General features: G+C 39.4%; 1 protein-coding gene across 2 annotated transcripts in view; it reads right to left on the minus strand.

Moving 5' to 3' along the window:
- EFEMP1 (EGF containing fibulin extracellular matrix protein 1) overlaps positions 1-16,184 on the minus strand; it is a 59,686-nt gene that overhangs the window by 43,184 nt on the left and 318 nt on the right. The window contains exons 2-5 of one of the 2 annotated variants that reach the window (XM_006930109.4): positions 15,508-15,552; positions 14,888-14,975; positions 10,690-10,738; positions 10,109-10,525 (exon numbers count right to left, since the gene is read on the minus strand). In XM_006930109.4, the coding sequence (XP_006930171.1) occupies positions 10,109-10,525; positions 10,690-10,738; positions 14,888-14,971 (550 nt within the window). In that variant the 5' untranslated portion in view covers positions 14,972-14,975; positions 15,508-15,552. The remainder of the gene's footprint in view (positions 1-10,108; positions 10,526-10,689; positions 10,739-14,887; positions 14,976-15,507; positions 15,553-16,184) is intronic. The other variant, XM_003984015.5, reaches the window with a different exon arrangement.

Here is a 16,184-nt window from a genome sequence, read left to right on the forward strand (position 1 = left end):
TGTTTTACTTGGAAATATATAGAAGCCATACACTCTGCTTTTATGCATGTCTCACTCTTAATTCATCTACAGTTCAAGTATAAGCTAGTCATAAGTTCCCAAGAGGCTCTCCATAAACTGGGTTCTTTCTTCCTGGGTCCTTGGGATCCATGGCTTTTCTTCTCACCTCTTAAGCAAATCAGCTCTTCCTACCTTGGGGCCAGCTCAGAACTACACGTCTTTAAGTCACCTATACCCAACTAAGTGACTTTCCTGGATTCTACCCTTCAGCACTTGAACAAAATTGACTTAAAAAAAGATAATTTCTGGGGCGCCTGGGTGGCTCAGTCGTTTAAGCATCTGACTTCAGCTCAGGTCATGATCTTGCGGTTAGTGGGTTCAAGCCCTACATCAGGCTCTGTGCTGACAACTCAGAGCCTGGAGCCTGCTTCAGATTCTGTGTCTCCCCCTCTCTCTGCTCCTCTCTACACTCATGCTCGCTCTCTCTCTCTCTCTCTCTCTCTCTCTCTCTCTTTCTCTCAAAAAAAAAAACATTAAAAAACAAAAAAAGGATTTCTGGCTGGCAGTTGAGGAAAACAACCAAGATGGATTTCTCTGATCCTTTTTTCTTACCCTTGTTTTAGAGAGCTTTGTCAAGTGCCTTGAGTTTGTTCACAGTATCAGAGAGTTTACCTATTTTCTAGCCTTATCATTATATCACTTCAAATATTACAAATAATATTTCCCCCAAACAACTGTATTTTCACTATTCACCATTAGATTTCTGAGGAATTATACATTTGATACAAAGATGCATTCACTAGTTAAATGACTTGCCAGAAAGCAAAAAACAATTTTTTTTTTTTTGGTATATCCAATTACTAGTCTTGCTCTAGGAATAATAGAAACCTGTTTATTCACCAATGTTTATTGAAAACCTGACAATCCAGGATATAAAGAATAGACTTTATAGCTCCTTTCAAGTGGCTTAAGCTTAAAATGGGAACAAGATATCTAAGCCCTCCATTACTAATGAGAAATTTGATAAAATACGTAGTTGGGAAATATACCTCATATACATATGGTACTTAATAGTTCATTTACAAGGATGGTTTTAGAACTCAGAGTAAACCATAAGCCTAAGCTCCCTGATGGTTAGAAACCATTAATTTATTCAATTACACACACACACACACACACACACACACACACACACACACACACAGCATTTGCTTAGTGTCTATTCAAAATAAGTAAAACAGGACATAGTTCAGGATGATATTTAGGCAGAGCTGGAGGAACCTACTAGTATTTTTTTGGGGAGAGTTGCTGAGGATGGAAGCAGTCACAGATGTTTGCTGTGCAGTGGCTCAGTATCATGAGTATTTTCTGATTGGGTTTTCCTCCCCTCCACCTCCCACCCCTTTCCTCATTAATGTTCCCATCTGCAGCACTGTGTTTCTGGGGGACTCCCCTGGGAAACCATTCTAAGGTAGAAGGCACATGGACACAATGCTGATTCTTACCAGTTCCGCTTGACTACATGATGGTTACTTCCTCTACTGTTTGGATTTTAATTTCCACTTTATACCTCTCAACTTCCCCTGATCATTCCTTTCTAAATGGTCCATTTGAGGGAGGAACCAGACTTTTGTTCTTGACCAAATTTCTGGGGACATGTTTCCTTTTTATGTCCAAATATGGATTTTAGTAACTTGGAAGGATGCCTAAAGCACACACTAGTTTTACTTCTGCTTGTGGCAGTTTGTTATGCACTTCTTGTGATGTCCCATGTGTTACTTTGCTGGGCTGTTGTTGGTTTCTTTTATTGCTTTTTTATTTTAATTTTTTGAAAAAAATTTTTAATGTTTATTTATTTTTGAGAAAGACACAGAGTGCAAGCAGGGGAAAGACAGAGAGAGAGGGAGACACTGGATCAGAAGCAGGCTCCAGGCTCTAAGTTGTCAGCACAGAGCTGGACTCAGGGCTTGAACTCACAAACCATGAGATCATGACCTACGTTGAAGTCGGACGCTTAACTGACTGAACCACCCAGGTGCCCCTCTTTTGTTACTTTTTGGTAACTGAGGGGTTGATGATGCCAAGTTCCCCAAGGACAATTACTACTCATTCCATCCACTCCGATTCTATCAAAGTGCCTCGCAACAGAAAGTGGTTCTCAAACTTGATTGAATTTGCTGAACATGAACTGAATGGGTTTATGTTCTGTTTGATCAATTTCACTTGTGGTATTGCCTGGTTACCCTTGACTAGTACAGGTGCACAATTATTTGAAAAGTAGTTCAAGTTTTAGAAATTGATTTTGCCCAAATCTCAAGTTTTTTAGTCTATTTAGTACACATTTACATAACATTGATTCACTGTCTCTCCCTCCTTTGAATCTGTGGTCATATGAAATTGACAGCAATAAGCTATCCATGCTGCTGCCAGTATCTTGCTACTCAGCCTTCTCTTCATGTCATTTCTTCACTTCATCTTTATTAAATGTTTACAAATCATTTAGGTTCAAGCTACAAGACCGAAATTGTGGCTAAATGCTTGCAATGACAGCTGTAGTTTTCTGCCAGTATTTGAATGCAGTTTTCTTGATCAGTTTTGTTTTTGAGTGTGCAATTTGCAGTTACCTCCTGGAAAAAGAAGCATGCTAATGGATTTCAGATGTGGCATGAATTACTTATTTGTACATTCGTGCAAAATCAAACACATTTGGGACAAATTTTGTTTACTCGTTGGTTTCAAAGAATAGAATTGTGCCAGTAATTCAGCAAGTGCAAAGGCAATCCTTACAAATGGGGCAACTTGTTGATTTCAGAGAATACAGTTTGAGACTTTCTGCTGGAGAAAGAAAGAATGAGCCAGTACCAGTGCACATTCCTGAAGTTACCGAAGCTTGCAATTCTACTCTAATCTGCTTCTTTTTGCTGCTATGGGGAGAGGGAAATTCATTCCACAGATTAAGTGTTAACTAGTTTTAACAAGAATCTCATCTTTGATGAGAAGTAAATCTTTGATCAAGTTTGAATTGAACAGAGACACTATCTGAATATTCTTCTATTATCTGGTGATAGACACAGAATCTACATAGAATGAGATGTCAGCTGGGCCTCTGTTATTGGAAGGATCTCCTATCACTTTGGTGAAATGAAAGATGCTTTTAAAGCCAAAGTCAGAGTCAACCTCCTCTTTTGTGACTCTGCATGAACTGAACTTCCAAAGAGCATTACCTCATCTTGCCAGTTTGTGTCATGAGCATAAGGGTTATGCCTACAGGAGGTATGAGTATCTCTTAGCACCAATTATTACCACAGCCAAAGCAGAACTTAGAGCTTCTGCTGACAATTTAAGGTCCTACTGGTCCTACTGACAATTTAAGGACCATTAGAGTATTTCACATTTGCAGGTTTTATAGAGAGACGCAAGGTCTCTTCTTTTCTTTAGATGCCTCCTTTCCCTTTCTCATGCCCTACTAATGAGACTCATGACCTCTCATGTTTAGGAATTAGAGTACTGGTGATGACAGTAATAAAGGTAAGAGAAGTAAAAGAGAAATATTATAATATCCTAGAAATAGAATATATATTTTTGATGGTTTCTCTTTTCTACTGCACATTTTCCATGTGAAGTATTATGACCCTGCCCTCTGATTTTTAGAGCTGAATGCAATTTCCTGATGTTAAGATTAAGTTAGGGTATTGGTTCTCAAACTTGAACACACATCAAAATCATGAGATTGTTAAAACACAGGTTGCCGAGCCCCATCCCCAGATCCAGTAGGTCTGACGGGGCCCAGGAATGAGCATTTCTAATAAATTATGGGATGATGCTTAATGCTTCTGGTCTAGGGACCACACTGTGGAAATCGTAGAGTTGGGTAGTTACATAGCATAGTCTTTTGCTGCAGAAGTGTGATCATACTGACTTCTTTCATCCCTTTACCTAATAGCTGCCATACAATTTTTATGAACCAATTTTAAGGACACTTTTTGAGTGTGCATGAATCAGATACATATATACACTGTTCACAAATGTATATTAGAAATAAGTCCCATTTCTAATATGCATTTATTAGGGGAGGGGCAGAGACAGAGAGGGAGGGAGAGAATCCCAAGCAGGCTCCGTGCTGTCATCACAGAGCTCCACATGGGGCTTGATCCCATGAACTGTGAGATCATGACCTGAGCCGAGATCAAGAGTCAGACGCTTAACCAACTGAGCCACCAAGGTGCCCCTAGAAATAGTCTTAAGTTAACTGAACAGTCAGTGGTTATGGTATTTGGAGAAGTAAAATTATGAAACTGTACTAGATTTTTCAGGAGAAAATCAATTACTTCCATCCACACAGCATCAGCTTATTTAAAATGTAATTAAGGTATCACCATAAAATCAACTCCTATCCATTTATATGGCTTTAGAGAATTTTTATTTTTTAAATTTTTTTAAATGTTTTTATTTTTGCTTTTGAGACAGAGAGAGACAGAGCATGAGCAGGGGAGGGGCAGAGAGAGGGAGACACAGAATCTGAAGCAGGCTCCAGGCTCTGAGCTGTCAGCACAGAGCCCGACGTGGGGCTTGAACTCACGGAGTGTGAGATCATGACCTGAGCTGTCGGACACTTAACCGACTGAGCCACCCAGGCGGCCTGGCTTTAGAGAATTTTTAGATACTCAAAGGCAATTAACAACTAAAAGCAATGAAAAGCAGTAAGCAGACTAAATACCCATTTTATTTTCTGCTTGAAGTATTCATTTCTGTTAATATCATAATTTACTCAATTATAGTCTTCCTTTAGCAAAATATCTATTTTCTGTGATCAAAGTCCTTCACTGGGCTGTATAATTATACATAACAAAAATTAGACATTTCCTCACAAAACTAACCAAAGCAATGAGAAACCCTAATGACATTAGTGAGGATCAAAAAAAAAAAAAAAAAAAAAAAAAAAAGGTAGTGTTTGAAAGCTCTTTGGTAATGACAATGTCAGATATGCTAAGACAGTTGATTACACTATAATTTCTAAATCCACCTTTGGATATGCAATCATTTAAATTTCAAATGAAAGAAGTCAAGGAAAGATGTTCCCAGCATCTGAGAATCTGTACATGTTAGCTCAAGTTTCTCCTTTTTTTTTTAAGTAGATGTATAGATAGTAACTTCTTTCCTTTTCAAAATAGTATTTTAGTTATCCTTATGTTTATGAAGAAATGTGCAAAAGATAATAGGTGATCCCCAAGAGCGTAGAGCTTCTTAAACCCTGAGCATATTTTTTTCTGTTCTTAAAGGCTTTTAAAAAATACAGTTTTTTCTTTTTAGTGTTTTAGTTGCTCCTGCATCACAGACAATAGTGATAAAAATCAAATTGAATCATTTAAAATACAGCTAAAAATAGAAAAAATATTTTGACAAACAAAACTTTATAGTTGAAGCATGGTATTTAATTTGGCTGTGTGGTACGTTTTTCCCCAGTAGAAATGTGGAAAGATGAGCCACCAAGGTATAACATGTATCTAAGTATGTAGGTGCTAATGACTAGGTATTCCACACATGCAAAGTCTAGAACAATGTGGAAAACAGCTCACTGACAAACTGGCAAGTGGGAGCCTGTCAACTGTAAAGAAAGACTCTGTCCAGGTACTTAAAAATCAGTGAAGTTTGGTTTTTAAAAGCTCAAAACAAATTGAAAAAACAATTTCACCAGACAAACAATGCCTTAACCTGAAAAAATGGCTTTAACATTAGGATTTCTTTACTCTTGGCAGTGAGGTGCAAGAGATTTGGTTGTTGAGGATGTGCTAGGGTGATCAACCATCCCATTTGCTCAGGACTGAGGCATTTGCTGGGTTGTGGGGCTTTCAGTAGTCAAACCAAGATAGTCTTGGGTAAACAGGGACATTTGGAAACCCTAGGTTGTATTTTCACCTCTCAGTTATACCTTATGTAATACAAGCTAGGTGCTGCATCCTGGATTTGGCTCCATAATCAGCTTTATTAAGCCCTTGTATCAAGTTCATTTTTTGATGTTTCAGTTTCTTTAGTAAGTTAGTAATGATACCTGTAAATCCTGACTGATTTTAGTAATGGCATAATTACCAGCTAAACAAAATGCCCTATGTTTAATTTTTTGAAAGTTCAATTGAGTAAACAAATTCCTTCAAATTGGGCAATCGATGCTTTCTCTTACTTGCCAGTTCCCAAAAGACTTTTTTTTTTCCTAGAAGAATGAGGCTTTTAGAAAGTTGTATATGATTTAAAAAAAAATCTGGGGCTCCTGAGTGGCTCAGTAAGTTGAGCGTCTGACTTTGGCTCAGGTCATGATCTCATGGTTTGTGGGTTCGAGTCCTACATCGGGTTCTGTGCTGACAGCTCAGAGCCTGGAGCCTGCTTCAGATTCTGTCTCCCTCTCTCTCTGCCCCTCCCGTGCTCATGCTCTGTTTCTCAAAAATAAATAAATGTTAAACAAAAATTTAAAAATCCTTTCCTAACTCAAACTAGTGATTTCCAAAGCCATTGCCTTTGAGGAAGATTACACAGAGACTATGCAATGAAGTTGTAGAAACAAAGTGACACATTGATGGGTTATAATATATTTCCCATTCATTTAACTTCCTTTTGGAATAGATGAATATCTGTTGTCTTACAGGTAGGTGACAGCTCATAGAGAAATAATTTCTAAAACTTTATTTATATATGACTCCAAGTATGTGGCAATAAAATGATATTCATGTAGTTTTATGGCTGCCAAGGACGGTGCTGCTCATTTGAAATTCTCAGGGCAAACTGCTCTTTCAGCATCACCCATGGTTAGCAAAACTTGTTTGAAAAAACTTGCTCAGTGTGAATTGATATTTGCATGTTATGTTACTCTTTTAACCCCTTTGCTTTTGCACTAAATTGAAAAGTTCTGGACAAATACATGAAAAGGAGTAAAAAAAAAAATAAATCATGTTTTCACTGAATGTTAAAACATAGACAGTTGTTTAAAGATATAGGGGTGCCTGGGTGGCTCAGTCAGTTAAGCATTGGACTTCAACTCAGGTCATGATCTCACTGTTCATGGGTTCAAGCCCCACATTGGGCTCTGTGCTGACACCTCAGAGCCTGGAGCCTGCTTCAGATTCTGTATCTCCTTCTCTCTCTGCCCCTCCCCCACTCATGCTCTGTCTATCTCACTCTATCTCTTTTAATGTTTAATAAAACATTAAAAATATAAAAATAAAAATATATTTATAAAGCAGAACACACTTAAAAATACCTACTGGTATTTAAATTATTGGGTGCCATCTGTGGCTAGTAATAGTATGTTCAAAGGTACAGTTGAATTTAACATCAAAGCACAGTACACATTTCAGCCATTAAATAAAAAATGTCCTTAGCTTTAGGTTATGTAATGATAAACTGTACCTGTTGAAAAATATATGTGGAAAAAAGAAATAATTTTAATACAAATATGACTCATCTGCAGGCATTCATTTATTCCGATCCAGCAACCATGGTAAATGTGTTTGGATTACTGGGCATAGTACGAAATATTTAAAAGGGAGTGGAGGTCTTTATTAAAACAGAAGGCTCTTCAAACTCCACAATGATGTCAGAAATATAGGTCCTTGGAGCACATTATTGTTTTAAGCGGAGGTCCCCGTACTTTCACATTGGTTATAAAACATTATTTTGTGCTGCTGGCCTGGACTGGGAATGTCATACATCTGCAGGCAATTAGAAGAAGCTGGACTGCATGTTTGATTAGCTCAATAATAAACGGGCACAAGTGTGACTCGACTTATGTTAGTCAGATTCCCCAGACAGATTATCCTGTTGTTATCATATGAAATAACCCCCTTTTATCAACAATTAAGTAAATCCACATTTATGGGCACTTTGCAAAATTGTGAGGTGGGAAGAAATCCAACTTAAGCCTTAAGTCATCCAAAAAACTTTTAACCCTGCTTTCAATGATACAGACCCCAATCCCAAGTTTTAGAAATTGGTTGAATTATGCAGAACAGTTGGGCTGGGAATACTCTGTGTGCACACAGTAAGTGTATGTTTTTAGCATCTATTATAAGCACGGCATTTAATCGTTTTAGCTTATATGTAAAGAAAAAAATTCTCATAGAAGAATTACAAATGTTGTAATATGTGAAAAATAACTTTGTAAGGTAGTCTAAATCTTTTTCAGACAAAGTAAATAGGATTTAATTTTTATTATTCACACTTTATTATACAGCTTCTACTGTAACCAGTACATATTCTAAGTCTTGAATATGCTTTATCCTAGAACATCTTCACTTGGTTCTAGGCTTTGTTCTTGAAGTCAACCATAATCATCAATGATAGACTATAAGCTACTTTGGGAAATGACCTATTCATTTATGTTTTTTTTCTCCTAAGTACCATTTAAAATATACATCTGAAGCATGAAAAATAATTCAGTACATAAAAGTCAATGCTTAAAAAATTTCAGCATAACTTTTAAGTTTCAGGAAAAATTCCACCAACCCTTCCAGTTCAACTATATATTTAAATAACACAATTAAAAAGTTGGTATCTTCAATAAGCTCAAGATACCTTTCACCAATATTTACTCAAATACGTATACATAAAGTAACCTCGTGAGGGTATCTCCTTGACATAATTCTTAAATTAAATATCAGAATATCAAGCAGATGCTGAAGCATTCATCATCAATATTGGAATTCTGACTCATGACAGTAACACGAAACAGATGCTAATATGATGCGCCCTCTGAAAAGTGACACCATCACAGCACGGGTTAGCTCTTGATGTGGGGTACTTAAAAATTTGAACACAAAATATAAAACAATAAAAGTCAGAGTGTGATAGGTGTCCTTACTTCATTTATAAGCCATTTGAAATCTATCTCCTACAGAAGATAAAACTCAACACTAATGAAGAAAAGACAGCACCTCAGGGAACCAGAAGATGCTTCTTTCACTTAATGTAGCATGTAGGTGATCCCAATTGAGCCCCTCAGTGCTGAGGGAGGAAGGTGCTCTCTTCCTCACTCATGAGCAGGTAGAAGGTAAGAACTCCTGGGCCCTTTCCATTGGCCAGTGTGCACCAGGCACTTGTGGTGTAATATGGGGTCTACTGTCTCAGCCCCTGGCAGTGAAAAAGGAGTCTGGGGCTCCTATGGCCCATCTTAGTAACAGTCTCCACACCAGGCAGATCTGAAAGGGTTTGCTAAGAAGGAAAAGGGGAACAAAATCTCTTAGCACAGTCCAGTTAGCTAATATCCTACACATCTTCAAAGCCCAAGATTCTTATCATTTTGCTAGCATGAGTCTACAGCTGTTTCTAGAATAATGCACAGTGATGTGTACTCTTTGTGAAAATAAACAGAAAAACCCAAGTAGATGGTGCTATGGTGCAAGTGTTATAAGTGAAATGTACTCCCATGACAACTTAAAAAGACATAAATGTGAGTGGGGGAGATTCCCTCAAAGGTAACAAGAAACAGAAGTCCCATCTCTTTATCCCTCAGTGAGGAAAATAAGTTAGTGGCAAGTGAAATGAAATCTTGAGAACCCAAAGGACATTTATGGAGTAGCTTGACAGGCACGATTTCAAATTCCGAATGAATAACCTGACTGCTCCTGCTGACAGCTGTGACTCTGGCCCCACTGCTGGGGTTTTCAGGCTAGCTCTGCTCTCACCACCTGTGTGACCTTTGGTTCTCAAACTTGGCTACACACTGGAACCACGTGGGGAGCTTTAAAAAATACTGATGCCTGGAACCCACCCCCAGAGACTGTTATTTAATTGAGCTGGGGTGTGGCTTGGATATGGAGAAGTTCTAAAAGCTCCCAAGAGACTCTAAATATGTGTAGCTAAGGTTTAGAAGCCCTGACGACCTCTCTGAGCCACAGTTTCCTCCTTTGTAAAATGATGACCATATAGGCAGCAACCACCTTTTAGGATTATTACAATGATTAATTGTTATTATTAACGATGACTAATTATTCATAATGATTCATTATTGCAATGATTATTGGCATGTGGGAAGCTCTCAGCAAATGTGAGCTGTTATCGTGCTCACCACGAGGTGCTCCTGGACAAGAACTTTCTCCTTAGCATAATCAGTCATGCTTACCTTGACACACGTTATGCTCACTCTGCTCATAGCCCGTTGCGCACTGGATCCGGTGAGAAGGGTTGGCTGGGATGCGCTGAGGGTCAGCTGGGTTCCGTCGGATGACAAAGTTATTTCGGCCAGTCTGTACTTCAGGGCCTGCAACAGCAGCAGCACTGGCGACGAAGCCACCCCCAGGCATCACTGCACTGGCTGCCATGCCACTGGCTGCCATGCCCCCAGCGCCTGCACCTGATGTGGCGGCAGCATTTGCAGTGGCACCCACACCTTCCGCTGCCGCCGGTGTTTCTTGCTGAGGCTGTTCATTATTGACAATAATCTGGGCTGTTTTAGGAAGGCAGAGGTATCCTCCGTAGTGGTTGACACATTTCATTCCACCTTTGCAAGCGTCTGGGACAATGTCACATTCATCAATATCTGTGGTCAGCAATAAAAGAAATCAGGAATCTTCTCAGAGGGAAATCTGAACATGTAAATATATACTCATGCCTTTTTGGTAGAATATAAACAGGACAGGAAGAGTGACATGAGATGGAGACAGAAAGCTATGTTCAGATGGGAAGTCTTTGAAGTTGGCTCACCTTTGCACTGCTGTCTTACAGGATCCCACTCATATCCATCTGTGCATTGCTGTGAAGAAACATCAAAGATGGGGCCAGGAGACAGTTAATTTGTGTATCCAACTTCCTAAGAAGTCACTCTAAAAGCTTCATTCTTATGGCAACAATCCTTGCTCTAGAGTCTTAGATACATGATGTGATGGGTAGTTTAACATTCTCTAGATTTTCTTTCTTTTTTTTTCTCTTCCTTCCTTCCTTCCTTCCTTCCTTCCTTCCTTCCTTCCTTCCTTCCTTCCTTCCTTTCTTTCTTTCTTTCTTTCTGACATATCTGTGCATTGGATCACTTTAGGAGGTCCCTTCTCAATCACCAGCTGCCTCACCACTTCTGTTGTATTTAGAACAATTGCCCATCACCATGTTGGAATTCTTTTCTCTGTCAGGATACTCATCTTCTCTAATCTCCCTGAATGCTCTTTTTGCTTTATTTGCCCTCCTTCCACATTATAAATTTTACCAAAAGAAAGAAAGATAGATACAACCAAGTTCTTTTTTTCCTTCACTTGACACTTCCCCTCCTCTCTCTATTGTCTTAGAGCATTCTAGCAGCTGGCTTTCCTTATTCCTGTTCAACTGAGTCCCAAGTCTTGCACTCACACCTTGACCTGTCTCCTAGCTTCAATTCCTACAGGTCCTCTCTAGTTCAATCACTGAACAAACCATCTAATGAGTACCTTCTCCTACCAGCCACCATTCTAGTGCTTCAGGATGCAGAGGTCATGAAGACCTTGTGCTTGTTCTCAAGCAGCTCACAGATCAGAAGAGACAGACAGGTAGACAAGTTGGAGCAAGATGTCAGGTGCCGTGACACAAGCATGTATGTGGAAGAAGTGATGAATGCTATACAGGGTAGCGTGTGGGCATGACAGGGTGGCAGAGAAGTTTTATGGGGGAGGCCACAAGTGAATTGGGCCTTATATGCTCTTCCCAGGCAAAATGAGGGAATTCTAGGGGTGAGGGACCATGTGAGCAAAGGTGTGACATTGTTAAAGAGGAACTGGGAGTAGTCTGGGTGGGGGGAGGATGAGGTTAGAGGGGTAGGCAAGAACTGAATTCTATCTTGAATGTCAATGAAACTCAAGCTTTATGATCAAGCTTAAGAGTCACCCAGGGTGCTTGTTAAAATACAGACTCAAAAGATCTGATTCTGTAGGTCTGGGTAGGGGGCTTGGAATCTGAATTCTTAACAAGCATCCCAGGTGACCCTGTCACAGGTTGCCTATAGGCTACTTCCTGAGAAACACTGCTGTAAGTGATAAGAGGCCCCTGACGAATTTTTTTAATTATTTTTTTTTCTCTCCACAATTTTTAAGCTCAGGAAAACATTTGACCAGATGCAGATTTGAGGGAGATGCTTCAGGAAAGATTGAGCAAAAGTGCAGTGAACAAACAAGTAAACTTGAATTCTTTTAATAGAGCTGAGAGTTGCTCATGCACACAACAGATGCTTGGCAAGTAAATTGCTGAACGGAGACAGCTCAGTTAAAATATTTTAATGATATCTGAAACTTCACAGGGTGAAAGTTAAACTCGTTTTATCTTCTAAGCTAATTCTTTTTAGTTTCCCCAACCTGTCCAAGGCACTGCCACCTTTCTTAGGACCCAGGATTACAACCTTAATATCCACACTGACTTTTCCAACTGTTCTCCTGCAAGCTCTGCCAACCTTGTGTCCATTTCTAGATCTACCACGTTGGTGAAAGCCTTCTTGGCTTCATGAGTAGGCAACGCTCTTGGCAGGTCTCCATAACTCTGTGTGCCACACACAGCTTCCACGACAGCCTTTCTTGCTGTCTTGGTTATGCTACTCCTGCATTTAAGAGCTCACACTGGTTTGCAGACCTCTCAACTCTGACTACTGCCATCTGCAGGTTCCCTCCACTACCCAGCTCCAGCCCATCTAACCTTGACATCTCCTCAACTTGTCTTGGTTGTTCTTACCTCTAGACTTTAATTATGTCACTTTCGCTGATTCAGGGGCCACGTCAGCCTTTCTAGATTAATCTGAAGTCATTACTTCCTTTAAGGTTCAGCATGGAGCTCAACCTCTTCCAATATGCCGGTACTGACATTAATTGCTTCCTTGATTTTCTATTTCTTTAGCAACTTGTATAGTCTATATAATGATAATATTTGTACTTGCTCAGGAACTTTGTAGTTTTCAACAATATTTTCCCAGGGTAAATTCTCTAAGATGAAGATCTGAATTTTCTTAATAAACAAAAAAACTTAAATTCTTTTGCTAGTGGTAAGAATTGCTTATGCACATGGCAGGTACTTGGTGAGTAAATGGCTGAATAGACTTTAACTTTAAAATGGAAGGGGGATATGAGGTTGTCTTGTGGATATGGGCTCAATCTTCTACCTTTCAAGTCAGGCACAATGACAGTTCACTTGAATAATCTGTATGCTAACTAGAGAAGACATGCAGATTGTTTTAGGTATTTAGTTCCAGTACATTTAATATGGATCTACTATTAAACAAGCCTGGACTGAGTTTAGCTTCACCACTTGCTGGCTGTGTAGCCTTCAGCAAGTTAGATACTCTCTCTGGTCTGCGGTTCTCCTATTGGTGAAAGGAAGATGATACCACTTCTCTCATATTTCACCATGAAAATGAAAGGAGATGGTGTCTCCACAGTGAGGTACTCAAAAAGTAGTTACATCTTATTCTTTAACCATGAATCATTAGGCATACACAGTTCAAGAGAGAATAGACCCAATCTTAAAACAAAAAGGATGTCATATCTGGAAAATCTGCTATAATAATAATAAACCCTAGTTAGTGGTCTAAAATTATAGTGTTTAATCCACAAGGAACTTTCTCTACTAAAGATGAATGTGATTTAGCTGATTAACCAAAGAGAAGGGGGTATAAGACAAGCAATTGTAGCAATAAAATATTTTATTGGATGAATATAAAAAATGTGTAGTTAACTTCATTCTAGCTTCCTAAGAAGGCAGTAAGTTTAGCCTGAATAATAAAACATTCTCATTTGAAGATAAACAATCATTTCTTGTGCTTTATTTATCTTCAGCAGAGGAAGCAACTACATTTATCATTAAGTTAACAAAATATTTATGTGAAAACTTATTTGATTTATAGTTGATTTGAACAACAACAAGGAACATTTTCCAGATGAATACTAACATTCTAGGGATAATAGGATACCAAAAAGTGAGATAATGCTTATTATCAGTAATTGACATTAGCTCACTTTTAGGAGTTTTATTTTCAAAAATTTTTCACATTCTTTTGAGTAGGATTACTTAATTTTAAATTGGGAGAAAATAGAAAAATATGTTTTTCATATTATGATCCAGGACAAATACCACTTGTCTCACAACACAGGTTAAAGAGTAGAAAACACAAAACAAAAGCAAACAAAAAGAAAACACAAAACAGAGGTGCACAGAAACTCACCAGAAGTGAGGTTAAGTATTGCCCTCTGTTCTCACCACATGCATTCCTGATGGTGGGATGGGTCTGATGATGTTTTCAATATTTTATTAAACATTGGTTATACCCATGCAATTCACTAATTAATCAAATATTACTTGGAAATAATCAGATGTAATTAATTAGAAAATGCAAAACCAAATTTCACACAATGCATTTTAAGACCACTTTAGCCAATGCTGCATCCTGGTAGCACATAAAGTTTACCTGAAGGGCATTTATATGAATTATTATTTATACTATAAATGAATATATAGCCTTTATAAATTCAATACAGGCCATTTACATGAGAACATAAGTCACACACCCAAATGAGGCACATGCTTTCTTTGTGATGTTTGTTTTTATCTGCCTGTATATAGGGATCCAGGCTTTCCAATTCCTTACCTCCATTAATTTATTGCATGTTTTGGAAACATGTACCTTACTTAGGTTTTTGTTTTTAAAAGGGTCTCTCTCCTTTTTTGGTTTTGCAGAATCATTACATTTTGCTCCCTATCTCAATTGGTGATCTAAATGAACTTTTGGAGGAACCATGGGCAATTTAAATAAATCTTAAAATGTGAACTATACTAAAGTATTGTTTAATTTATTACCCTCCACAGCCTACAGCCCACATACACTGGCAGGAGTGGATAAAGTCTCTCTTGTGTCACTGAATCCCGCTGAACCGCACTTATCTCAAATTCCATCACCCCTTACCGTGTACGTGATGGTTTCTTCGGTGTCCTGTGACTTGACCAGAGCCAGAGTCAGCATAGTTAGGAAAAGGGCTTTCAACATCATGAATCTCAAAGAAAACACAGGACAAACCGGTGCTTAGTATCTGCTGGAGGGGTGGGGGGCGGCATAACAAAAGTTTAGCTGTGAAGTATCAAGTAAGGAAGGGCAGGAGGGAGAGGTTTAGGTTCCATCATACCCAATTTCCAATCTACTTTCTCATTCCCCCTCCCCCTCCTCAACCTTCGTGGCCAAACGAGGCACCAAAGACTGTAAAACGGCTGCAGAATTACATTTCACTTTACTCCATCCAGCTGCGCTTAACATATACAAAGGATATTCAGCAAGCATTTTATACTGTACCTACACAACAGGCTCCAGAAAGGGGGTGGAAAAGAAAAGAGAGGGTGCTTAATTTCAAAGGAGATGGTGCATTTGTGTGTGTGTGTGTGTGTGAGAGAGAGAGAGAGAGAGAGAAAGAGAGAGAGAGAGAGAGAGAGAGAGAGAGAGAGAGAGAGAGAGAGAGAGAGATTGAGAGAGAGAGAAGGTGGGGCAGCAAATCTCAGATTCCTTGAACGTTAAGGCTTTCCCTGTGTGCTCACCTCCAGCTAGTAAAGGAAGTTCCTTGCACAGCTCAGCTGAAATACCTGTGAATCAATATGAATTACCTTGGCTTCAAGCTATTTTTTTTTTTTAACAAAACACCAAAACAAAACTCGAAGAGCAATCTCCTTCCCTAGTAGAATACCTGCCCTTCAGAGTTCCTTCTTATATCCTCCAACACAAACTCTCTAAGTGGCATTTTCACGCCAGTTCTCTGCCTGCAGCTTTGTGTAAAAGCCCCAGGTTTGTGGAGAAGCAGCCCAAAGCTTCTGATTCTCTGCGCATTATCAGTCCTTTGGTATCAGAATCTGGCTGCCTAGGGCCAGAACCGGGGAACCGCACCGCAGCCGGGTCCAGTTTCGGGGCAGCGGGCCTGCCCCCGGGGAGGTGAGGTCCCTCTCGCAACAGAAAGTCAACATGCGGCAGTACCCGGGAGCTGCTCAGCGCTCCAGCTTCAAACTAGCTCCTGTGGAATCCAGGTGTGGCTTAAATCTCGTACATTAGCCCCCTGAAACTTTCAAAGCCTCGTTTATGGGCAAAGCCCAGTCGGCTGATTGTCGGCGCGCACACACTTGCCCATCCAAACAGATGTCACCCGGGTACTCGCACATGCTGACAGATCGCATTCCGAGACCGCACACCTCCACCTTCCTCTCTGCGTGAGAGATCCTGCTCA

The sequence above is a fragment of the Felis catus genome, chromosome A3 (assembly GCF_018350175.1).
Source record: "Felis catus isolate Fca126 chromosome A3, F.catus_Fca126_mat1.0, whole genome shotgun sequence".
Lineage (NCBI taxonomy): Eukaryota > Metazoa > Chordata > Mammalia > Carnivora > Felidae > Felis > Felis catus.